The following is a 25254-nucleotide window of genomic DNA, read 5'->3' as shown; positions in this document are numbered from 1 at the left end:
AAGCTTCACTTTAACACTCTCTCTACATAGTCTTTCAGTCCCTGTGCCTGACACAGGACACACACACACACAACCTGCAGTACCATTCATCATCCCGGCTTGCTTGGAAAGTGCACGCAAGGCAATAAAATAGATGACAGATTAATAGATACAATAAGACAGCCGTCGTATCTACACTTCCAGTCGTTTGGTCTGGAATTAAGCTGAACAATATCATTATTCGAAGTGACGGTTAAAGCCGACAGCTCACGTCCCCTCGCACAGATCTGTGACGCCTGAGGAGCAACCTCAGTCTTTATCACCGAACTGGAAGTTGTCTGCATCATTTAGCTAATAATCCGTTTAGATCCCTTAACACATAACTACCACTAAATTACCACACTCTCGTGACACTAGTGGATCTCGTGAATTGGCTTCATTAAAGTGAACGTGTTGACTTGCTGAACAGTGACCCCTGTGGCGGCGGATGATAATTACAGAATAATGACACATTGAATTTGCTTCATTTTAAAGCTGCGCCACTCAATATTTGTGTGTCACTGGAACAACACATCAACATAATCAATTATATAGATTACATGAGCACATTGATTTACATGAAATGGGAATCTCTAATTGCACCAGCTTCTGCTTCTGAGCTGTCTGGGAATGAAAGTTTATCCCCCAAAAAGATCTGATAGTGAAAAGTGAGGGAATGATTTAAACTTTTGATGGATTTTATGCACATAGAAACAACTAGGCTGTATTTTGCCATTAGCATCTGCTGCAGGGAGTCCTCACATAGCATAGCAGTTATGCGTTTTTTTATAAAAATGTCCAGAGAAAATATCTAACAGCAGCAACTAGAAATGTGCTGCTGTTAGATATTTCCGATTCAAATTTCAAAATTCCAAAACCAATATATTTAGTTATTAATGGCTGTTTTTTTTTTTAGGGCTACACTGCAACACCCTTAACTATTGTAATAACTAAAACATATTTTATGGATTAAATATTAAAAGATAATCATTCCTTGATCCACAAATATATTAGAAATAAAAAATAAATGTTGAGAAACAGAAGCACATTTAAGACTAAAGGATTACAAGACTCATTTCACACAAGCTACTAGTCATAGAAGATAGAGTACGACTGGAGCAGTTACTACCTGTGTGTCATTTTTCAATTGAAAAAGGAAAAGCTGTGATTTCTCTAAAAGAACATTAACAATTACACTTTGGTTTCTTTTAAAATATCAAACCAAAGTCTAACCCGTCCCTCTCGTAAAGGCAGTATGAAGATTAGAAGACACAATGTTAATTTATGAAATAACATTGTCATGGTCAAAGGATCTGACCTATTTGTCTTCTTTGAAATTCTAAAACACATAAAAATAACGAGACAATCCGTTGACTGTTACATTTATTTTGATTCTACAAAATCATTTTTGAATAATCATGCAATGAGACTTTTCTTTATATTGTCCCTGACAAGTACAGCCTGCAGGAATGCAATATTTTATCCAGTTGTACATGTACTCAAGATTTAAAGCAGCATCACATTTTCTTCAATTGTACCTTCTTCACTTCTAAGCTTGGCATCGACGGACAATCTATCGCTGGTACTCACAAATACACAGGTCTACAGTAAATAAGTCTTTCTCAGCTGGGACGACACTAGATGAAGCAGTTTTTTCGCACTAATTTGACACACGTCTCTGAATCCATCCCTTCATCTCTGGTTTCCTGTCAGAAAACAGTGCCTTGTGTAAAAACATCCAAATGAAAGAGCTGTAGAGGCCGAAGTGCGTCATCACAGAGACTACCAGAGCCGCTGCAGAGAAGGCACTTATCAGTGACAGATAAATTGTGATTGGCTGAGTTCTTTGTCGTGGTCGGTAACCTCCTTCCCTTTGTGGAAAAAAAGAAAAATCTGCAGGGATTTAAGAATACTCATCGGTGAATTTCTCGTGAAACTCCTTGACTTTGTTCAGCAGGATCTGCAGCTTGTCTTTCGGTGGCAAGATGGTCATTCTGAGCAGGAGAGCAGAGGGAAAGAAAGTCAAATATATAATTTAAAAAGTCAAATATTCTAATGAATGACGGCGTATCATTGGGTTTTTGGGGTCTGTTAATTGGACAGGGGTTTGAAGATGTCCCTTTTGGCTCAAGGACATCATAAGTGGGAAATAATTAAATAATAAAGTTGTTTAATCAAGAAGAGAATCGGCATTACAATTGATGTCAATGGCAGCTTTATAAATGTTCTCTACCTGAAGTGGTATGTTCCGTCCTTCTGGCCAAAGCCGCTTCCAGGCACCAGGCAGATCCCAGTCTCCTCCAGCAGCCTCATGCAATAGAACATATCTGGCTGCTGACCGATGTCCTAACAGAGGGGGAACGGAACATGATTGAGCTGTTTGACCCATAATATCCAGTTTAACTAATAAATTCCAACCTTTATCAACGGTGGTTCTGTGGTTGCAAGTTCAGCGTTCATACCTAACGCACTGTGTTTGCATTCTGTTTTTCCTTCACAACTTCAAATTGGTTGAGAGGATTTTCAACCAATTTGTGGACCATATGAAAGCAGGAACAGCTCAACTGAGCATCTTTTTGTATCCATGCAGCCCACTCTTGTAATTATACAGGCCAATATTTCTCTCCCATCACAAGATCTGGATTTAATTCACTCTTTTGAATGTTTTATTAACTGTGTACTATAGCTTCATGTGGACCATTTTGCCGCATTGTCCATATTTGAGTTTCTTTTCTAAACACAGGTGCCCTTCGGCTTTGAGTAAGGACGAGTTTTCAGCGGTAACATAGTAACTGAAGGTTGATTTAAACAGAAATAGAGACAAAAGAGATGGGTTGTAACTGAGGATAAAGCAAATCTTAAGTTTATCTTATTTCTTTTGGATCAAGAGCTTTTTTTTAAATAGTGAATAGGCTGAATAAAAACGCACGGCAGCTCTGCCAGTGGTGTCCAGTCACCGGGATTGATCACATGTCAGTAGGTCCGCACCACTCAGACCTTATACTCTGTAAGGCTAATCAGATCCTCGGTGGCTTGCCTCATTTGTCCTCACTGAAATTCCTACAGAGCAGTCGACCACGGGACAGAATTGAAACCACAAGCCATCGGAAATCATTTGTTCCCTTTCGCAAACATGGCAGCGGATGCACAGCGTTCCTGGTTAAACGTTATTTAATTCAGCACAATGTAAAGTATGATATGTTAGTCTTGTATCTTTCTTTCTTTACCCAATGTAAATTCACTCCAGCCATGATTTTGGTTGCATGCGTATTGGTGGATTGAGGGCTGTTGAGACCATGAAGAGAAGTAGTAAGCTGAATCATTATAGGTGCACCGAATAACAAGTACTACTTCAGTGGGAGTGGGAGAAAATAAATCTTTTATCATTGAATTGTCTATTTCATTTACTGATCAATGTTATTTCCTTGAAGCACAAAACTGTGGTAACATTTTAAAATGAGACGGTTAAGGACTGACCATGGCCTCTTTAATGGCTTTCTCAGGGATGGTTATGCTGGGGAAGGAGTACATCGCACCCTGCACAGGATTGCAGCTGATGCCTTTCACAGTGTTGAGAACCTGCTCTGTGAGGGTGGCCTTCTCTGCTAAGGCACTTAAAGTGGCTGTGCGCTCCTGAAAGTGGGAGAGAGAGAGAACAGAGAGAAAAATATATAAAGGAAAAGCAAAGAGAGACATCAGAAAACACAGGCAACTTAGACGGACCGCACTCGATCATCCCCTGTAGCTGTCACGCTCCATCTTATCAAGCTCAATGTGGTCCGGAGGAAATCTTAACCAAAGAAAATGGTTTCTTTGAATCTTGAATGGAAGAAACTGTTATTTGTCAGCACCATCCAGATGTGTCCTGCCTTATTCTATTGACTGAAAGTGTCTCGGCCCAATCATTTTCTGCTTTAAATTTTCTCCTTCTGCTTAAACAGATCAGATAAATGCCATTAATTAAACCAATAATCTTTTCTAAACAAGATTCTACATCTACTAACTTTCCAAAGCAGCTTCATGGAAGAAGTTGCTTTTGGGAGCAGCATTTAGATTAGAGATGTTCTGATACCATTTTTCTCTTCTCAATTCCAACATCTCGACTTTGTGTATCAGACAGAACACAGTACTGTTCTATATATGCAGATATTGTATTGGTCTGACATGAAAATTTGCATTTTATATGGGTGAAACTTCTTATGAAGACGTGGGATGGGTCAGTCCATAGATCTGCATACCTGCCGATGCCCAATCCTGCACTTGTCAGGAGCACTGGAAGCGTTTCTGATACTGATATATGGAAACATCTCTAATTATGATGCATTGACCATAATAATGTTAATAATATGATTCCAGCAGTTCAAGACTGTCACACACAAGTTACATATAAAATGTAAAAAAGAACCCAAGCATTGGACAACAAATATTTCATATAGGAATATGAATGGGATAAAGCAGAGAAAGAGACAATTAATTAGCTGATTAAAGCAACAAAAAAATACATTTCTAGGTGAAATTCATAATCAGTGGCAGCGTACAGATAGAGAACTGGAAAAAAGACTGTGTAATCTGACTAGTGCCAGAGTGCCGATAATGTATGACATCAGATTATGTACTGTATTAGTGAATTGATTATCTGCTGCACCGACAGAGTGAATAATGATAGCAGCAGGATGAAGACTGTGAACCTTGATGAATTTGGCGTATGACGGCTCCCCGGGCTGCGGCGGGTTGACCACCAGGTCCATTAGAGCCTGACCGGGAACAGGAGGACACAGACGGACCGACACCAGCTTCGACAGCTGGGCCTTCACCTCTTCGTCCATGTTGATGATCTCCATGTAGCCTCCGCGGAAGCCACACCTAAGGGGGAAATGCAAAAATTACAATGACGTATTAACACAGATGATGTACAGAAAAAAGAAAGAAAAACAAAAAGAGACAGAAATAGACTTTGTGACGACAATGTGGTCTGACAGATTAATCCCAGCATGACCGTGAGATGACTTACTCTCCCATGTAGCACTTTGACGTGGAGTGGAAGGATACCAGTTCCACTGTATCCGAGTACTCTGGTCCCATCTCAAACAGAACTTTCTTAAAAGAGTGGAACTGGCAGCCATCAGCGTACACATTATCCTGGTACACCTGGGAGGTGGGGACAGATTGAGACACATTACATACTGAAATCGACAATCAAGCAGACGGATGATAAAAGAGATGCAGTACCTCGTCGGCCATGAGGAGAAGACGTTCCTTTGCTGCAAATCGGATTACGTCCTCGATGCACTGCCTGCTCTGAACCTGACCTGGGAAACAGAAGGAGGCTCACTTTAAAGAAGAGACTGAAATGGGGAGTTACAGCAGTTACGTCCATTTGCTGCCATCTAGTGGCTCCTCTGAGGAGCACATGGCATTTGTGGTTTTAAAAGGGTTCTTCAATGGGAAACAGAATGACAGGGCACTTTATTTTCTAACTTTGAGTCACACATACATATAATGTACATTTTGAGAGAAGTTTACCGGTGGGGTTTCCAGGGTTGATGACGCACAGGGCTCTCGGGTTGCAGTACTCCCGAGCCTCGTCCAGGGCGCGATGCAGCTCGCTGATGTCCATGCTCCAGCAGTTTTCCTCGTTAAGGTAGTAGTTGATCTGCACGGCGCCGAGTTCGGCCAAGGCAGCAGAATACAGGGGATACTGAGGTATGGAGATCATGACGCCTGTGCAGTCCGCCCCTTCACCGCACATCAGCAGCTTCAGCATGGTCTGTGACAGGGAAGTGAAGAAGGGCATTAGACATAAAGAGACGTGTTTAAGTTATGTAGACTTCCCTTGTTGATGAAAATAAGGTGGACATCAGTTTGTACAATGCTTCTGAAAGGGTCTTGACAAAAACTGAACACTATAACCATCATGGAGGTGATGAGCTGCTGTTAGACTGCATTGGTTTAAGTTAGGTGTAACTAAAAAGTGGGCATTGAGTGCAAGTAAACTCTTCCATCAATGATTGGAAAAGGAAAATTATAGACTGGATGCTTCTGCATTTTAATTATGAAGCTTTCATTAGTCTTCTCTTTTTCAAGGACACAAAAACCCACAGGGCCACCGGCCAAAACATGCATGCATCTTATTATACTAAACTAGCTCATATCCTACATACTGAGATGACAGCTTTATGGGGGTGTTGGCTGTTGTAATAAATGATCAAAAGCACAGAGGTGATAATGTCAAAGAGTCCAAATGAAAGGCGACTTGTACCACTATGCCGTCGCTGGCCCCTGTGGTGAGGTAAATGTCGTCCGGGTCGCAGGGCACGCCGCCGTCCCTTCGCTCGATGTAGCGTGCCACATCCTGACGCACAGAGTCGATGCCCTGACTGGCAGTGTAGGAGCCTGAGGGAGATTCACATGGAGACAACAGAAGTCTTAAAGCTTTCACACGATAAAACACCATCAGGAAACATAATTCAGCCCGGAGCCTGAAGGTGTTAATAAGCAGCCAGGGTTATATAAAGTGTTGGCGCAAAAAATACCAACACACATATATATACATATGTATGTATGTATATATAAATAGACGCACCCATACTGTTCCCTCCACACGATTGCAGAATGCGGCGTGCTCTACTTTTAGCATCCTCTGGGAATGTTGTGTCATTCAACAGTTCAGGGTAGGAGCACAGAGCCAAGACCTTGAAACAAAGGGACGTGTGAGTATAAAAGATGAGGAGGACATTATGTGATAACCTGCACAACCCAGAGAAAACAGAATGACACCAACTTATTTGAGACAAGAGGAGATCAAACTTTTTCAGACGTTGACATGTCAGAGGGGAGGAGCTATATTTAGATTCAGACCTGTCGGAAGAAGGTAATTGGCTGCTGTCCCATAGCATGTGCGTCACCGATATTGGCCTTGATGACCTCAGCGAATGGTTTCTTCATTCCCTGCAACATGTGAAGATGACATACAAAGAATATTATACACGTGAAGAATGGAAACAAAAGTGTGAACAGTGAGATGATTTATTCACTTTGCATAATGTCGTTCTGTTTTCTGAGTTTTAAAGTGACAGCCCGTTAACCGACGTGACTGACGAGAAGAATGGGGATGGCTGAGAGCACCCCCCGCAGCATAACAACCTTGACCCCATCCTACACACAGGTTTAACACATACGTAGCTTTTACATAAACACTAGAGTCTGTGAGCCGAGCAGCTGCAGAGCACACAGTGGGTTATTGGTTCACTCATTGGCTGATGTTTGAACTCAAACCAGTTATTTTCCTGCAAATGAAGGAACGTCGGGAACTAAAAATACAATACTTTATAATTATAATGCGTCTACGTCCGAATCCTGTTATGGACGAAAGTTTGGCCCAAGTTTTTCCTCATTTAGGTTCATCCTTTGACACGAGAGTAACTTTCACTTCCAGGTTTCTGACAACCTTCAAGTCAGATTTTCTATGTGTCAATATTTACTCAGGAAGTCTCAGTTTTTGACCGATACTAAGAGCTTTAACCAAGCTCTCTATTCCTCAAAGTGAACAGGGTTTATTAGGGAGGTAACTTGGAGACATTGTCAAAGGGGAAGAAGCTGTGTGGTAAAACGATTTAGTACGTGCAGACATGGGAACAAAGTTTCGATATGAGCACCTTATCACACAGACGTGATTAACCGTCTGACACACAGACACACAAACATACATTAGACAGAGACCTCTGACCTCATTAAGTGTGGGGAGGAGAGCAGAGCAGCAGTGGACTGAAGGTCAAACATACTTTATAAGCTAAATCAAGGTATCTGTTTACTGTCATTCAGGCCAATAGTATAAGATTTCAGAAATAACCTCTTGAGCAGCTGTGAGGACAGAGGACAAACCACAACGCACAAAACACAGACACACGCGCACACAATCTCTTCCTGTTGACACCAGATGTTAAGGACAGCGTGACCCCAACAAAACCACAAGTGGCGCCCCGCTCCCTGCGGTAATCAAAGCAGCCTGTTTGTTTGATTTGTCCAATCCTGCTCATATTTTAGGAACTTGATGTCTTGCTCTCTCATTGGTCCAACTTAAGAGGCGGCTCTCGGTCTGGACCAATAACATTAGAGGAGATGAATAACACCCCTGGGTTAAAAGTACCGCCCATGCATGATGGGGATCCTTTAGAAATAAACTGACCTCTGCTCCTGAGAAACAACTAGAATGGCTCAGTGCTTTGTATCCTCCCATCTGTGATTAAAAAAATTAAAAAAACACAACCAAGCAAACAAAGCTGAAGGTCCACCAGAAGGTGAAAAGGGGCTCTAGTTGTAAAACTCAGGCTTTTTACGTCAAAGAGTAACAGCAGAGACTTTAAGGACGTCAACCAGTGAAGTCTTTTGTGAACAACACTGTGACCTCACACGTTGATGACAAAAAGCTCAGATAATAAACCAATATGCATCATTCAAGTCTTCTTTTTTTTGTCCTCGGCTGTAAAACGTCTTCAGAGGAGGTTTGTGTATTTGATTTCATTCTGGCACAATATGTGGAAAACAAAACTACGGCAGTCTGTCCCACAGTAACCCTCTCAAAATGTCCCCATTGGCTATCAGCAATCTGCTCATTAAGAACAAACAAAGACCACAATTTATTAACCGCATGTGACGCCTTTATCTGCACTCTTGTGAACTGGTAGACTCAAAGTTGGTCTTGTTCTTCTCCCTTTAGGATAAAAAAACTGTTAATGAAAAGATCTCAGGTAATCAGAGAAGGGGATCAGTGAATTGAACTCCCAGACAAAAGACAGAATAGCTCTGTGACCTGTTTCCCAAAGTAACACAACACCGTACGACAATTTGGAAAAGTAGGAGCTTGGAGAATGAAGTGGAATTTGTTTTCAGTTTATAAAAGCACAGTTCTCATCGGATGAAGACAGAAGTCTGGAACCGATTACTTAGAGCAGAACATTTTTGCCTTCTGGCTCGATGCTGCACGACTGCAGAGACCGACAGTCGGGGACATCTGCATTTGATGAACAAATAAAGTTCAGTGATTCTACTGTCTTAAAGGTAAATGTGACAAGTAAAAAAGAAGTTTATTACTTCCCAGAAAACGCTCGCATCCAACCCTCAATATCTTGGCTGAGTTTTACCAACTTTATCCAACAACTGCAATTTCTTCCAACTACATAATTGACAAATCAACCTCGTTCGCCGTTGAGGAGAAAGTAAATATCCAGTGGAGATAACTGGGGGGGGGGGGGGGGGGGGGGGTCAGCTTCAGATAAGCATTGGTCAGAACAAACAGAACATAAAATCTTTGGTTCCACTGAACCGTCTGGTTAAAACGGTCACGGCTGCCATTACGACCACTGCAGGCCCCACGCCGCTGAGCCGTTCACCTGCACGAGGACATGTTGGCGTGCTCACCCCTTCCTGAGCAAAGCACTAAAGAGGGGACTGTTTTCACACCACACTGCACTCGGTACACTAAACCGCTGGTTGCCACATCACCATTAACAGTTTCACATAAAGGGATCGTGCAGGGCTTAAAAAGAGGAATGCACGAAGCATGATGATGTGGATTTACAGTGGCAATTACTTGGAAAGGACCTATAATAAACTTGATACAGATGCAATTATATTACTTTACTAGAGATTTTGAGATAATTAGACATATGATAACACTTTACTGGAGCTATTGAGATTTACACAACTGTGGACAGTTTGATATTTTGGTTATCAGGAATTCAAGTGTATCATCAACAAGTCGTCAGAGAGTGAAACACACACTTTGGACTCCCCCAATTCTTTAGTGCTTTAAACAACACTAACAAAACAGGGGGAGGAGAGAACACATGGGTTAGAGATTAACAGTGGTGATGAGTCCAAGAAAGAGAAATGTGTGGATGTAGCAAATAATCTGGTCAGTCTATGAATCATCGAACATGATGAAAGTCCTGAGGAATAACTAACTAACGCATGGACTTTGAGTCAAGGGTGTGAAAGAAGCCCACTGGCTAACATAGAGTTTTCTTTTAGGATGAATGTGTAAATGTTCATGGCGATAACATACTGGGGAGAACAGTGCAGATCTGTAAAGGGACACCGACTGGATTCATGCATGGCCAGACAACACAAGCATTCACCAGCAGCAGACCAGCAGGGTCCCCTTTCAATGGAGTCCACCCTGCCTTGTCATTTTTTCCGACGCCAGAAGGTTCAAAGTGATTCGAATTGCAGTAAAATAAAACAGATCTTTGAAAATTTTAACTTTCTCTTTACACAACAGCCACTTTACGGAAACTGCCACTGTCTGGCCACAGGGAAGAGAAGTAAACTGACTGGTGTTAGGAAACAAAAACACACACATGCATTTCCATATGCAAAGATTGAAGATGAGATGTAACACAGATCCGATGCAGAGAGTGGTCCAGGGGCTACAAACCTCAGAGAGCTCCCTCTCCAGCTCCACAGCCCGCTGCACGATGGGCCCCCGCACCGCGTACTCCACCTTCTTCACCGTGGGGTTCATGGTGTCGATGGTCAGCACCTTGGCCCGGGACACCACTCCGTTTTCGGACATTTTCTCTTTGGGGAGCCCGCGTCGCGTCGCGCTCAGACTCGATAAGGCTCTGCCGGGAGAGGAGGAGGACAGAGGGGGAGAAGTCAGTGAGCGGACCCTGGGAGTGGGACCACCGACGGCCAGCGACGCTCCGCCGCCGCCGCCGCAGCTGTTGCTGCTACCGGCTAAAAAGTCGCTTCGCCCCCGGCTAAGCAGCCGAATATGTCTGGGTGACAGCAGCTGCATCCGAGTGGCGGACATACTGCACGGCCTGCTCTCAACAAAACTCTACAGAAATTTAAAAAAAACCTTCGCGGAGTGACTGTAGCGCCGCAGCACGCAGGTTACTTCACCCGAGAGGAAGTGTGAAGTTGTGCAAGAGGAGCCGCAGCGCTCGGACCTTTGAACTGCACAGAGGAGATAAGACTACCGGGGCTCCGCCAAAAAACACTGAGTGACTCTGGGAGCTTTAGGACCAGGCTGCATGCACCGACTAAACTTTCTTTTGGGGGGGGGGCGGCACTCTCCCTGCACACATGGCAACTCTACAACCAGCGAGCGTATCCCTCCCCTTTGTGCGCGCATCCCCACCCCTTCGCCTCCCGTCATCCCGTTATCCTACGCACCGTGAGGCTGTCAACCGAGCCCGGGTCTCCGGTTACTGAGTCCGGACTCCTCTGGGGTCAGGCGTGGATCTGACCGATAAACAACCAGGGAGCCGGTGCACCTCTCCAGCTTTGTCCCTCTCGCACCGCGTCTCCCGGTTTTTGTCCTGAGCGCATTGTGCAGGATTGGGAGGAGACTTGGAACGAGACTTGGAAGGAGACTTGCTGGTGAATGCTCCTCCTTTCTGCACCGGAGTAAAGTTTCCTCCTTCATTTCCTTTCACAAACATCAACATGGGCCATCAGAACAATATAAAACAACCTATAATCACAATTACAGTCTACACACACTGGCTTTAATAACCGAAAATATATAGATATTCATGTAAATCTGGCTTCTAATTCTGAAAATGTTTGTCTGTCTGTGGAACACATAGCTCAAGAACCATTCATCTTATCAACTTCATACTTGGAATGCATTTTCTTAATAGGCCGGGGAAGTGCAGTGTCGAATTTGGTGCAATTTGGACATGGGATACCTTCAATATGAAAATTCAGAGGCGGCCGGGGAGTGGTGTTTTCCTGCTGTTAGTTGGTAAGTTAGTCATTAAAAATTGGATTAAATGCCAAAAATAATTGTCTGTTTATAAAAAGCTCTGCATGTGAACAATAAAAGTGACAGTATATTGCAGAACTGTTTGAGGACTCACTAATGACAGGGAGTACTTCTTAAGTTGGCTGTGGTGCAAACAGGCAGGTTTAGAACGGCCCTGAAGTACTTAACTAAATGTGCTTAGTTAAATGTATTATACCACAGTTGCTTAATCATTTATAGGCCCCTGGTGTGGTGAAATGGGGTCAGACCTAAAGGCACTGGTTCAGATTTCACACTTCAGGTTTCTCGGGTTAAACCGAGACAATCCCGTCAGCCTCGCTGGCAGGAAATCCCACAGACAAAATGAGCATGAGGAGCAGATCTTCTGGTGAAAACTGGGATTTGAAACTACATACTGGTATGTCACTGATCCTCAGTCAGACTTTCAGTGCCACTCTGCCTTCACACTGAAAAGTGAGTGAGCGACAGGTTTCTTGAAATCACCAGCGCAGATATAAAGACAAAACACAGCATTTATCATGACCATAAGAGTATTCATTCGATAATGGTGTGTACCTGTTTTGTCAACAGCCAGTGTCACTGTTATTTTAACAATTATGGAATAAGTAGGACTTAAAAGAACTTTGAGTCCTTGTAGATGCTTTTATATTTATTTTATCCATAGAATCTACCATCTTTGTGAGATACAAAAAACAAACATACTATTACATATAAGTGTCAGTTTTATTGAAATTTTATATTATAACCACTGAGCTGATGAAGCTTCATTGGCAAATGGTTTATATGTCTTATTTGAAGTTGCACATTTGAGTTTTGCAATGAAACATTGAGTGCAAACATTGTAATTATCTCATCATTGATAAGAAAATGGGATTAAATCCCTTAATGATATAAAGACCCATAGAAAGTAATCAAGCAAATATATAAATATATGTATATATGTATATAGGAACTAATAAAGACAAATATATACTATTATGTCGAGCCAAACAATTCAAAATGTTCAAACAACAGACAGCAGGCACATTTTATCCCCGTGGAACATAGTCACATATTTCTCTAATACACTTTGAGGTGAAGTGAAATCCTAGAGGTAACATTCGTATTCAGTAGCAGCAATCAAACGTAATGTGAAACTGAGATCTGTTCAGGTTTCGTTCCTGTAGCAACAGCCCTGAAGCCAAGCTAAACATAAATGGGGAACAGGAATCACTTACATGCCAAACAAAGCTGTAAGGACACTGTGTGACGTTTTACTTTGGGGTTTTACTGAGCAACAGGGCCCTCTGCAGGCACACAAGTAATATTGGGGTTCCATGTAGAGAACACTCCCCAAGCCTGGAGCTTTGAGGGAATAACCCAACTCCCTGAAACGATAGCAGCACCATTCTCCCTCTTCTAAGTCAGTGACCAATCCATTTATTGTGTAGCTGCTATTTTTAGGTTAAAAAGTTGCACACTGTTATTTTAAAGATATAACCGTATCGTATCGAACATGCCCGGTATGCCTGTCTGTCAATCACTGTCTTTATAAAAGATGAACACATAGAAGGTATTTATCTGCCTCTACTAAAGATCTGGTTGTCATCGTGTAATTTTATATGTTTGCAGTCATCAGTAACAATAAAGAATACAAATCACACTTGAAAGGCTGTCCACCCATTCATTGATACATTATTAGGTCAAAGGGTATGAGATTTACCAAGAAGTGAGGTGTTATAGCAGCGTAAACTTTTCACTTAAAACCCAGTGGCTGCAACTATGTCAGAGAGAGTCTGTGTGGCCACGGAGCGCAGTGCAAAGGTGGGGACTGACAGTGGCATAAGCAGAAAGAGCTGGTGCTGTGCTGTCTGAAGTCCGTAGCTTTTACATTCGTCTGTGACCGAGTAGCATTGTAGTGGCTGGTGTGAGAATCCAAGGACAAAGTCTTCAGTGTTCCCTCTCTGAGACCTCTCCTCTGGGGAGTCACACGAGGCCTCCTCCTGGCTGAAGTAGCGTGTGCTGCTGAAGATGTAGAGCAGCTTCAGCAGCTCCCAGCAGCGGGCCTCTGAGGGTAAAGGAGGGTCACTGGGCAGAGGATGAGTCCGCACACAGGAGACAGACCGCCGTGTGTCACGGTTGATGAGGAGAAGTGCCAGCACATCAGGGCGCAGGGACACAGATGTTGGCATGCAGCGCTTTCCTACAGCCAGGCAGTCTCTCAGGGCCTCCACCAGTGGCGACCAGAAAAGACCCACCAGCTCACTCTCGGCTCTGTGCAAGGAAGGAGTGGGACCACACAGCACACAAACGTCTACCCCTGGAAGCAGCTGGAAGCGGAGCAGGCGGTGAGCCACGGTGGGGCTGCCGTGGGGAAGGAACACCGGGTAATCACAGGAAGCGGATCCAGAGGCCGAGAGGGACCGGATCACAGCGGAGAGCAGCACGACTTCCTGTGGAGCCAGGCGCCACCACTTCTCCGTGGCTGCAGCTATCCGCCCGTGGACGAGGAGGCATCCAAACTCACTGTCTGCGGCCTGAGCGAAGCCGTCCACTGCCTGTTGAAGAAGAGCAGGGTTGGGAGGCAGGAGTGAGTCCGCGCAGTGTGTCAGGTTACCCAGGATGCCCTGTTGTCTCTCCTCCAGCAGCTGGTCGATGAGGCTGAAGCAGGAGCGCAGGTCCCTCTTCAGCCTCTCCACGTTCCTCATGTTGGTCAGCTCGTCCTGGCCCAGCACCAGCACCATGCAGCTCCACACATCCTCCAGGAGGCGTTGCAGACGAGCCTCCTCCTCTTTGCTGCTGCTGCCGCCGCCACTCACCGCGATGAGCATCACGCTGTCCCGGAACACCCTCCACACCACCTTCCCCCCGCCCTCGGTCTCGCAGGAGGACAACACGACCCCCTGGCCGCCCCCGAACATGTGGACGCCGTTCAGGGAGCCGATGACGGGGAAGGGCAGCTGTCTGGGGGCTCCCCGCGTGAAGAGGGGGACCCCGCTGCTGGCTGTGAGGCAGAGGAGGTGCGTGGATCCGTCCTGGAGCATCATCTCCAGGATGTTAGCTAGCAGCGTACACGTTCAACACACGCGCTTCCCGTGTTACTGAACCGCTCGGCTAACGGTCCCCCATTCAGAGGATGAAGTTAAATAAACTCACCGGCTACCAGCGGCGGGGCTTACGCTGGCTCTGGTGTTGCATCATGTCGGCGGAGCTCCGTCAGCACCACGCAACCTAATAAACCCAATTGCCCGCATCTGCCCGGAACAGGTTGTAACAACGATAAGGACGAGCGATATCATGCAGCTCCTGTAGCATCACAACCCCGCTACACCCCCCGCGGTGCCTCGGCTAACTGTGTTTAACATGCTAGGTCAACAAAACAAGTTACCGTCGATTCCACAGTAACGTCGTCCCATGATTCATTCTTCGGAGCCGGAGAGGGCGGTTACATTCGGCCGGTCGAGCGGCAATGTGAGAGGGAAGAGCTCCGGAGGAGGCGCTGCAGCGGCGGGACGGGAGCACAGACCAGGGTTCAGTTGCTGGCTCCTCACGTGGAGCTTGAAGCACCTCTCGCGAGAGTTGAACCAGCCCACTGATCACGCTGCTGCTTATCAACGTCACCAGATCACTTATAAAACACATACTCTGATAAAACTGAAGTTTAACTATTTTTATCTAACATACTATTAATAATATAACATTTTAAGGTTCTTTGAAATTATTTATTTAGCACCTCACATGTTTTTATCAAATGTACGAATAGTTATATGAATAAGTACAATCAAACATTTAATTTAGATTGTGGTTTCTTATCATAAAATTAAATATATATTTTTTTAAATATAGGGTTAGGGTTAGGGTTACAAAAAGCCTTACAATTGAGCACATTAAAACATTCTCATAACCTACATATGTAAAAGGAATTTACAAATTAATTTTAATTTAGTTGTACCTTTCACCGAATTATACTTAAATGGAGGCCAAAAGATTAAAGATATTTTCTGTTGGATCTATGTGTAGAATATGAGACTGACTTATTCCACCAAAGGCTATGATTCTTTACAACAATGCCTGGCCATGTATATAGCTCCAGTTCTTTTAATAACTTGTTTTTTCTTCATTTTATTTAGTAATATATAAAACCTAATCCTAACTGTCTTCAGAGCTACCCTTTAATTATTTGTAATGTTAAAATCTCCACCTCAGCTTCCTCCATGAGTACTGTACCTCTAGTATACATTAGGCAGCACTGTTAGCCACGTGTGTTACTCGATGTTGTCAAACAGATAAACAGCAACAAAAAAGCCACACTAATAAACATTATAGTAGGAAAGAATGTTTTTATTCATTAAATACAAAAAAGTCAAGAACAGTGATGACTAAAATAGAACAATAGAAAAGGCACAATAATTTACTCAAAAATCACACTGTGCCATGAAAAATAAAACTGTCTCCTTTCTTCTACTGTGGCTGAAAATAGATGGTCATCTTCCTGACAATGTTTTCTACACTCCAGAGATCCCGTGGCAGTATAATGGCTTGGCATGAGGAGCAGTGTTGAGGTCAACTTTTCCCTGTAGCATCAAAATGAAGGCCTTTGCAGAACAAAAATAAAAACAGAGACAAAAACAGACAACATATTAGGCACTGGATTTGAACTTTAATGAGTCTGCAAATACATTTTTTATTATAATAAAAAATTATCTTGGTATCAGCTTTTTCATGATGTTCATATCTGTACATACAGAGACACTATAATAAAAATCTTTCAAAAAAATGCAAATGCATGAATCAATTTTAATCCATGTGATATCTTATAGCCTTAACGTATAAATTGTGTCGTACAATCTATGTTCATTTTTCAGTGGCTGCAACATATGAAGGAAAAATAGAGATTGGAATAAATTGAGAATAAAAGTCAATAACAAAGAAGTAAATTATGCTGGGGAGGTCTGAGAAGTTTCTATCGATGTTCGGATCGTTTTTCGCGCTGTAAATAAATAACAGTGATAGTTAAGCTGACCACATTGTATCTGTCGTGAACAAAGAAATGCATGTAAAGACTTATGAGTGAGTATAAGAGGCACATTAAGGACAATCTTGCAAAGCAATTGTAAATTCTCTCCAGTTGCGTGTGCGGGGTGTACAGTATTTCTGAATGTGTCGACAGGGTAGCAGACTCACCAATGAATGCAGTGGTTTTTCACAAGAAGGAGCAGACCTTCTGCGGCCTGAAAGGGTTAGTGCTGGAGGACACGCCAGTGAGCAGAGGGTCCTGCAAGGCGTTCTGAAGGCAAAACTGTTGAAGGTCTGCAGCTGCCTGGGAGACCTGGAGACAAAAGAGGAATCGAAATGTTAACCTTGACTTCGGAGTATACTGGAGTTAGGTTTAACAGACGTCCTAATGGAGTACTACATTCACTTCAGATTTAGGAGTACGTCTGTATTGTAAGAGTTCTAACATTATTTGTTAGCTCAATGACTCTAATAAAAAATAATCTCCCTCACTCTATATACATTTATAGTATTAGTGTGTAAGATCGGATGTGTTTAATTTTAACCCAATATTTAATAAAGCTGACAAAATATTAGATTTCTTAACACATATTGGAAACCTGCAGCCGGAAGAACTGAGTCAAGTCATGAGGTGAAAAAACACAAATAAATGTCTGTTCACTCCTTCATTTCAATGTAGAGGATCAGAAGTACTGAATGGTTTCCATGAATCAAGCATCATATTTACATATTCTATTTTTGAGCTATTGTATGTATTTAAATCCATGTTTTGAATTTCATCTGGACCCAGAGTCTGAATAATAAACGTCATCAGCCTTGTTGATTAACTCCATTTTAACTTTCCTAAGTAAAATGACAGCAATAAATGCATTAGCTAGATTGTAGGGGCAGACTAAAATCATAAAGGGAATATGTGGAAGTTCCCCTTTGGAAAAGTGGATATTGATCTATGTGGTTATTGATCAGGCTAAATTTGACGTTTTATTACTTTTCAGCTACGTTTCGCTAGCTTCCCTGTTACCTTAAAGTTCACCGACAGATGCTAGCAGCCACCAGATACAAGTCAGTGCATCTTATATTCTCTCTTCCACGTTAACTAAGTGTATCCCAGCTGACTTGTGTTCCTCTTCCCAGCTACGCCCTGCTATGCTAAGCTAAGCTACGCCTGTTGACTGTGGGCTAACCCTGCTAGCTCCGGACGGCAGCTAGCGCCGTTAGCCGGACGCGGTCGACATTTGTCCGCGTTGTTTGACCGGATAAAACAAACAGGAACCCGGAGAGTCACCTTCACTCTATTGATGCTCGCCTCGAAGCGGAGCTGCTGCACGACTTTCTTCATGGCGACCAGGTTTGAGGAACTCGACATTTTCGAGGCGTTTTCTTCTCGTCTGAGTGGAAGAGGAGGGAGCGAGTCTGGGCTGGATGCGGAGACAAAAGCGAAGATGATGATGACATCCGGATTCCGGTCACTCACCCGATAGGGGGCGCAACGTTAAAGACAAAATACAAAACTTTCATTAGAAATCTCTTTATTATGCTGTTCTGGGACCAGCGGGGCAGATCGTACACATTCTGATGTAAGCATGTGATTCAAATAAAACATATACAACAAACTTTACATTTCACATCACACAATATATAGAAGATATCAACAACTCCACATGTTCAAATCTTTACTAGGTAGATACCCTCCCCCTGAATCAAGCTTAATATCTGTATTGCGCGATGATCGAGATGCCTCACACATGCACATTATTGGAAAACACAACCGCAAAAGCCACAACCTCACGACAAAGGCGTGCAACACAACCGAAAAAGCCACAGCACAACCAGCAGGTGACCAGCAGTGACTTGTATTGAACGTGGTTTTACAAACGACGGCTCACTCGACTGCGGGAAACAGAAAAATAAGTATTATCGCAGTAAGTAACTGCTAGAGTCCTTGTCTCACTTCTGTTGCGATTGTGTTTCCATCGTGTGGCTTTTGCATTTCAACGCGGCATTTGTATTCGTGTTTTCCCTCCATGTGCTTGTGTGAGACGCGTCTGCTCCGTTTGTAAATAAAGTAAACAAAACAGTGGCAGCTTCATTAAAGTGCTTTCTTGTTTGATCAGCTTTGGTGAATTAATAATTTGTGCACGTCCATTAAAAAAAAAGCAACTCAAAAAACAAACAAACAAACGAAGTTGCAAAAACTTGAAGAGTTCATCGGTGGTAATGGATTTCAGCCATGATTGATTGGATCTCCAGTACAAAAAAAGAAATAAGAGGCACGGGTTTGTTCTTTAAGTGAGGTTGTTCTCATCTTCACCCAGAGAGAAGATACTCAGGTCTCCACAGCGAACTCTGTGTTTTGACTTTGCGCGAGTATCTCCGTCTTCGATGGAGCTGCACTCCTGCCTGCGGCCTCCATTTGAATGTCTGGAGCTACTGAAATGGGGACATACGGAGAGCAACTGTATTAATGTGCCGCAGAAATCATGCTGTCACTTCTACACTAACATGCAAGACATTCGTGGCATTTACAAGATACTCGTATGTTGTTAACATTTAAAACAATTCCTGGTAAATGGCAGTATATAAATGCGAGTATATAATACCTGCCGTCTGGTATGAGACGGAGTGTCCGGTAAAGCTCGGTTGTGGATGGCACAGCAGCACTGTGTGTAGGTTTAGGAGTAGAGAATGTAGCATATGTTGATGATTTGGCCAGTTCAGCTTTCGTGGAAGAGATCCTCATCTCTGGCTCACTTCCTGCAATGTAGGAGACATTGAGATTTAAAAAAAACAACAAGTATTAAATGTTTCCGTTTACAATTAATATTGGTAAAACAACTCAGTCGTTCCAGCCGTCTGAAACTCTAAAAGAACAGTAGTGGGAGTCAGACCAAAAGAATACGGATTGCTGTATTGTGCAACTCTGTTGTTGTAGTTTTCTGAACTGTCCTAAAGCAGCATATCAAAATTTAAAGATTGATGAAGTTCACCCCTACCAGTTCATTTCTGCATATCAAACAATATATACTTTTAAATTACTTTGACTTACTGATTGATAAGGCACTTTGACCATCAGACGAGGAACATCTCCTACGGTCGATAAAGGGAGTCATGTTCAAAAATTGATTCTTCAGCCAAGAGGCACGGTCCTCCTCGAAGGCCTTTTTCTGTGTAATACAAAACACACAATCACAAACCCCACAATTTACGCTGAGTAACACTGGGGTAGTACATCAGAAGAGAAGACTTCAGTACCTCTCGCCCCAATCGAATAGCAGCGTCTGTGAAGTTCTTCCTCTCCCTCTCAAAGTTTCTCTTCTGTTCCTCAAAGAGCCTCCACTCCTCTTTGAGACGCTCCTTCTCCTCCAGCGTGTAGCAGTCATTGAGGAGAGCTGCGGTCTCATCGTCAAATGAGGAGTTCAGCTGTTGCTGCATAGGCGGAACATGCACACACACAATTTTATTTCAGAGGAAATCATCATTTAAATATCAATATATATTCAATAATGTACTGATGGGCTTATTTCTCTAAAGTGCTAATCTGTTACCTAACGAGGAGCCTATTATGTTTTGGTATAAAACTAAGCAAATGTTTAAAAATGCACGGATCTTCTTTCCATCTCTGGATTTAAATCAGCAGGTACATACATGGAGGAGTTGTTGCTGTGCATGAATGAACTCTTTGCATTGCTGGACTTCACATCTCATCTTCTCCATCTCATACTCGTGCGTCTCCCTTGGTATCACCTCTTTATTGGACTCCAGTTGGTTTTGAACTTGAGTTGCTTCATAAACAAAAACATTGATTGACAAGTGTTTAACTACATTTTCTTCCAGACATACAAAAAAAAAAAATACAATGTTTTGATAACCTCACATTAGCCAAAGATAAAGTTTTCTAAATCCCAAAAATACATTTAGATAATGCAGTACTTCAGAGTATGTGCCAGTGCTTTGTTTACCTTGGCTGTCCAACTTCTCCATGTGGCTCCTCAGTTTCCGCCACTGCTGGCGGATGCTGTTGGTGAGCTGCTCCTTCGCATGCTCACAGGATTGGTCCAAAGTTTCCCTGCTGCAGTCTCCCATCTTCTCCTCCCCATCTGAATCAGCCTGAGCCAGAAAAGCGGGTACATTCTCAACATGCAATCATCTCATCCCATTTAGTCTGATACAAAGGAACAAGCTCACAAGTGAAGTTTGCATGTAATGATTAATGAAAAGGAATAATTTGCTCAGGAAACCATCATAACAGGGGTTTTTCTGTGAGAACAAAAGTTATATGAACACCTGCTCATGGCTGTCCTCAGCAGTGGCTCCTCGTGACTGGCGTGGACTCAGGATGTGCATCATCTCCTTCTTCATCTGCTGGAGTACTTTCTTAAGCTCAGCATTCTCTAGCATCAAGGACTTCTGACTCGCCTCATAGTCGCTAAGCAAGGACTTGTACATCTCACCCTCATGGCTACGGGTAGCAAGTTACAGATACAGTTAACCTGACTGACATTAAACATTCAACAGTTTCTATGATCAAAAAGCTTCAAGCTACCTGGTGGTCACTTTTGCGGTTTTCCAGTGGCTCCTTTTTCCATCCGACCGTCCCAAGCAATTCAGTACATCAATGGCTAAAATTAGGAAGAGCACATGAGTTGCTGAGAAATGTTTGATTAAAAGATGAAGATGAATGCAATGAATTCATCCTATACACCTTTCAATGATGAGTATATTTATGCTTACCTAGTTTTTTATCCTTTCTGTCGACCAGTAGTTGACCAAGCCGTTCCTTTAGCTTAGCAGCTTCTCTCTCTTTCCTCTTGGCATCATGATTGTATTGAGACGCACGGCTGGCAATGATACTTTGGAGTTTCTGAACCTGCACAATATCATTCAATCATGAGTTTTTTTCAGGCTTCTACACTTTGTATAACTGAGTGTTGCTGATGACAGGGAAAAACAGAAGGTCCACCTCATCTTTGTCAGTTTTCAAGCAGCTCTGCAAAGTCTTGATTTTGAGTTGGAGCTGCCTCTCCGTCTCATGTAGACCCGACTTCTCCCTTATGGACATTTCCAGTTGATCCTGGAATGAAATACACACAACTTGTGAGCACAGTGAGAGGAAGCAATCAGTTCAGGGTTGGAGCTGTGAAAGAAGATTCCTGAGCAACCCCCTTCATAAACAGAGACAGCATTTAAGGTCAAATAAGACAGACATACATAGACTAGGTATTTGCCATTTTCCCCTCCTTTCTAAAAAACCTGGAAATGTGCTGTAAAACTGCAATCCAAACAATTTTTCCTCCCATAGCATTCCTTACTTTTCACAATGCATTGCATAACCTTGACCACTTATTTGGTGAGTTTGGAGAAAAGAGGTGTGTCTCTCCTGAAGATAAGGAAACATTTATTTCATTGCTAAATTTCAACCATTTGTGAACACAGCTTTGTCTTTTTTTTTTGCTTGTGTACGTTTTTTCCTTACTGGAAAAATATTGGACACATACAGATTATAGTCTGTGTGTAATCTCAGTTGATTCCAAAGGAAACGAAATAGACACTGTCTAGATTTGAATTTAGACTAGTACAAAAGTAACACTGACTCTCCTCCTCCATCATACATGCCTTCAGTCTGGAATTGTTCATCTGCATGTGCTCCAAGGTGCTGGATTTCTTCAGCTGTTCCCTCTCCAGCTCCTCTAAAGTGCCCATATTTCGTCTGTGAATCTGCAGCAGCTCATACATGGCGTTTAAAGCTGGCACTGTGTTCAAGACGGCTCCCCCCAGTGAGCTGGCCTCGATACATGTTGCAGAGAGGCCCAGTGAGGAGAGCTCCTGTGAAAGAAAGGACTTTTGTCATTGTCCTGGTTTTACAGTGAAACATTCCTGCAGACATTCAAGGGCAAAATTAACCACATTTAATGAACAAATCTGATGTAAAAGATGAACATTGACAAGTGCATTCTATTTAAAAAAAAAAACATTTAGTGCACCTTGGCATTTTCTTACCTGGTTGATGTATAAAATGCATTGAGGGGTATTATCCTCAGTGCAAAAGGCACTAATCACATTGTAGGAGCTTTTGGACAGGGCCAGAGAGGGATACATTGACACAAGGTTGTTCTGTCTTGAGGGTGACATTGTCACATGTGATATGCTTGAGATGTCATAGTTTCCTTAAAAGAGAAGAGGTAATAGACAGAGAAATATGGATTTTAGTGTAAGAACCTTACATCAACTGCACCCTTTTACTATTTTAAGGCTTGAATTAGGTTTCTGCTCCAAAACGAGGGCATGAATATGGGTCACCTCTTGCAGATCCTATAAAAAGCATCACTGATGGGACTTTCCGTATTTATATCATCCTGCAGAGAAGATAAATTTACCCATAGATGTCTCCGTTGGCCCACTTGTCCACCACTCTCCCATGTCACCGACACATCAGGACACAAGGATGTGAGATGACGAGTTATCAACCAGGAGGTGGATTATCAGCCAGGCAGTGGATCAGAGTCTCCCGCTGGAACAGAGCCCTGCAACAGAGCATCAAACCATGAGATAGACCAGCAGTAGATAATCTGGGCCGCTGCAGCCCCGACACAGGATTAAACCTCAGCTGTGTGCCAGTGGGGGGGGGGGGGTTAGATTGTGTGTTTTAAGAGTGCTCTATGAGAATATGAGAATCCATTACAAAGAAAGGGATTAGATCTGTGTGAGAGCGTGAGAAGCCATGATTTGGACTTGTGGGACTTTTGGACAAGAGGATGATTATATAACATGTCGTGGTGAAACAAGTTGAGCCAGATATCTACACAGTCTGCCACTCCCACAACGTGTACTGCAATGTTACGACTTCTACTCAGGGACTGTCGAGCGCACTGTGCTGATGATCGAAAGGGGAAAACATTCAGGTCAGGTTCATAAATACAACCACTAAGTGTCCGTGTGCGGCACAGTTAACTCCCTAATGTTGTTATCAAGCAAACCAGAAAACACACAACTGTTATCTAAGGGAACACTGACTGGTGACTCAAGATTAGGTCCAGTGTGCGTGTGTTTTATGGGTTTAATGTTTTATTGTGGTAGTCTGTTGAAAAGGACTACTACATGTAGATGACTACTACATGTTAACAACTACTACGACTATATGTAAACTACTACCATTACTATATGCAGACTGCTACTATGACTACATGTAGACTACAACTACTACATCTAGACTATGATAAACACATGTAGACAACAACTCCTACTACATGTTATCAACTACTACGTCTATATGTAAACTACTACCATTACTATATGTAGACAACAACTACTACACGTAGACTACTACTATGACTACATGTAGACTACAACTACTACATCTAGACTTTAATAAACACATGTAGACAACAACTACTACTACTACATGTAGACAACAACTACTACTACATGTAGACTATAATAAACACATGTAGACATCAACTACTACTACTACATGCAGACAACAACTACATGTAGACAACAACTATTACATCTAGACTACAATAAACACATGTAGACAACAACTACTACTACTACATCTAGACTATAATACACACATGTAGACAACAACTACTACTACTACATGCAGACAACAACTACATGTAGACAACAACTATTACATCTAGACTACAATAAACACATGTAGACAACAACTACTACTACTACATGTAGACAACAACTACTACATCTAGACTATAATACACATAGACATAGACAGGACTGTTTGCGAACGTTGGTCAGTATGATAACAAGGAGCAGAACTCCAATACTGTAGCAACAGAGAGTTAGCAGCGCGTGCTAACCTGGATAAGATCTAGGCCAATACTCACGGGTGCGGTGTGAAACGTGTCCGGTCCTTGTGTTGTCGAGTAGCCGGTGAAGTTGACACACTAACAGCACGCTGCCTCGTCAGAGACACCGGAAGCAGCAGCAGCCGCAGCGTCCACGTCCAGCTGTCATCGTGTTTCTGTCTGAGAAGCCGAAGCTCAGGTCTGAACCGGCGGGTTGTGAACGTGTGACAGCAGGTCCGAGACGAAGCTCCGCGGCAGCTGCTTGTGTTTTTGAAGTGCAGTCCTCAGTTGGCCACACACCAAGCCTCCCTCTGATTGGAGGCAGCGTTGTTGGGCAACCAGCTTGCGAGCTGCGCATTGGCTGGGAGCGGTGGCCAAAGGTGGACGATTTATGCAAATGAGACGCGATGGCGCTCGAGAGGCAGCGAGTGGTGAGAGTCTCCTCCGCCACGTCCCTGCACACCTGCGACACTTTCGTTTTTTAGATACAGTTTTTTATAAATGCTTCTTTCATTTCTGACGTCAGCTATTCAAACGAGTTAACACGCAGGCTGAGACAGCAACACTTCTATGGAAGGGCAGTGGAGATTACCTATGGCAGGCCCAGGCCCAGAGAGCTGGGAAGTCGGTAATCCGAAATTTTATGGAACCCGCCAATAGCCT

At 43.0% G+C, this 25254-nt stretch overlaps 4 protein-coding genes across 10 annotated transcripts; all 4 read right to left on the bottom strand.

Annotated features, from left to right (window-relative positions):
• Window positions 1-1388: 1388 nt before the first annotated feature.
• gpt (glutamic--pyruvic transaminase) lies at window positions 1389-15299 on the bottom strand. 7 transcript variants are annotated; one of them, XM_053438968.1, is made up of 12 exons: window positions 15159-15299; window positions 10454-10640; window positions 6877-6966; window positions 6602-6710; window positions 6278-6411; window positions 5542-5785; window positions 5248-5327; window positions 5030-5166; window positions 4707-4881; window positions 3496-3651; window positions 2252-2364; window positions 1389-2012 (listed from the first exon to the last, which is right to left on the bottom strand). In XM_053438968.1, the coding sequence occupies exons 1-12, from the start codon at window positions 15191-15193 to the stop codon at window positions 1922-1924; spliced, it is 1551 nt and encodes a 516-aa protein (XP_053294943.1). In that variant the 5' UTR covers window positions 15194-15299; the 3' UTR covers window positions 1389-1921. The 7 variants fall into 7 exon arrangements, with proteins under 7 accessions (XP_053294943.1, XP_053294942.1, XP_053294945.1 ...); XM_053438967.1 differs by lacking the exon at window positions 15159-15299 and having other exon boundaries at window positions 10454-11076; XM_053438970.1 differs by lacking the exons at window positions 10454-10640; window positions 15159-15299 and adding an exon at window positions 9408-9429.
• fuz (fuzzy planar cell polarity protein) lies at window positions 12501-15147 on the bottom strand. Its single transcript, XM_053438974.1, has one exon. The coding sequence runs from the start codon at window positions 14815-14817 to the stop codon at window positions 13531-13533; it is 1287 nt and encodes a 428-aa protein (XP_053294949.1). The 5' UTR covers window positions 14818-15147; the 3' UTR covers window positions 12501-13530.
• A 791-nt stretch (window positions 15300-16090) lies between the features above and the next one.
• LOC128455284 (guanine nucleotide-binding protein G(I)/G(S)/G(O) subunit gamma-5) lies at window positions 16091-18239 on the bottom strand. Its single transcript, XM_053438976.1, has 3 exons — window positions 18072-18239; window positions 16955-17099; window positions 16091-16365 (listed from the first exon to the last, which is right to left on the bottom strand). Exons 1-2 carry the CDS (start codon window positions 18150-18152, stop codon window positions 16974-16976), a joined length of 207 nt encoding a protein of 68 aa, XP_053294951.1. The 5' UTR covers window positions 18153-18239; the 3' UTR covers window positions 16091-16365; window positions 16955-16973.
• Window positions 18240-18298: 59 nt separating this feature from the next.
• On the bottom strand, window positions 18299-24867 carry ssx2ipa (synovial sarcoma, X breakpoint 2 interacting protein a). The gene is made up of 14 exons (XM_053438966.1): window positions 24631-24867; window positions 23161-23307; window positions 22784-22950; window positions 22400-22609; window positions 21747-21857; window positions 21518-21653; window positions 21330-21405; window positions 21071-21245; window positions 20746-20893; window positions 20432-20568; window positions 20039-20212; window positions 19833-19950; window positions 19387-19540; window positions 18299-19216 (listed from the first exon to the last, which is right to left on the bottom strand). The coding sequence occupies exons 2-14, from the start codon at window positions 23201-23203 to the stop codon at window positions 19072-19074; spliced, it is 1794 nt and encodes a 597-aa protein (XP_053294941.1). The 5' UTR covers window positions 23204-23307; window positions 24631-24867; the 3' UTR covers window positions 18299-19071.
• Window positions 24868-25254: the final 387 nt, after the last annotated feature.

This window comes from Pleuronectes platessa, chromosome 13, assembly GCF_947347685.1.
Source record: "Pleuronectes platessa chromosome 13, fPlePla1.1, whole genome shotgun sequence".
NCBI lineage: Eukaryota > Metazoa > Chordata > Actinopteri > Pleuronectiformes > Pleuronectidae > Pleuronectes > Pleuronectes platessa.
Note: the sequence above shows the minus strand (reverse complement) of the source record. Positions and strands in the feature narration are given on the sequence as shown.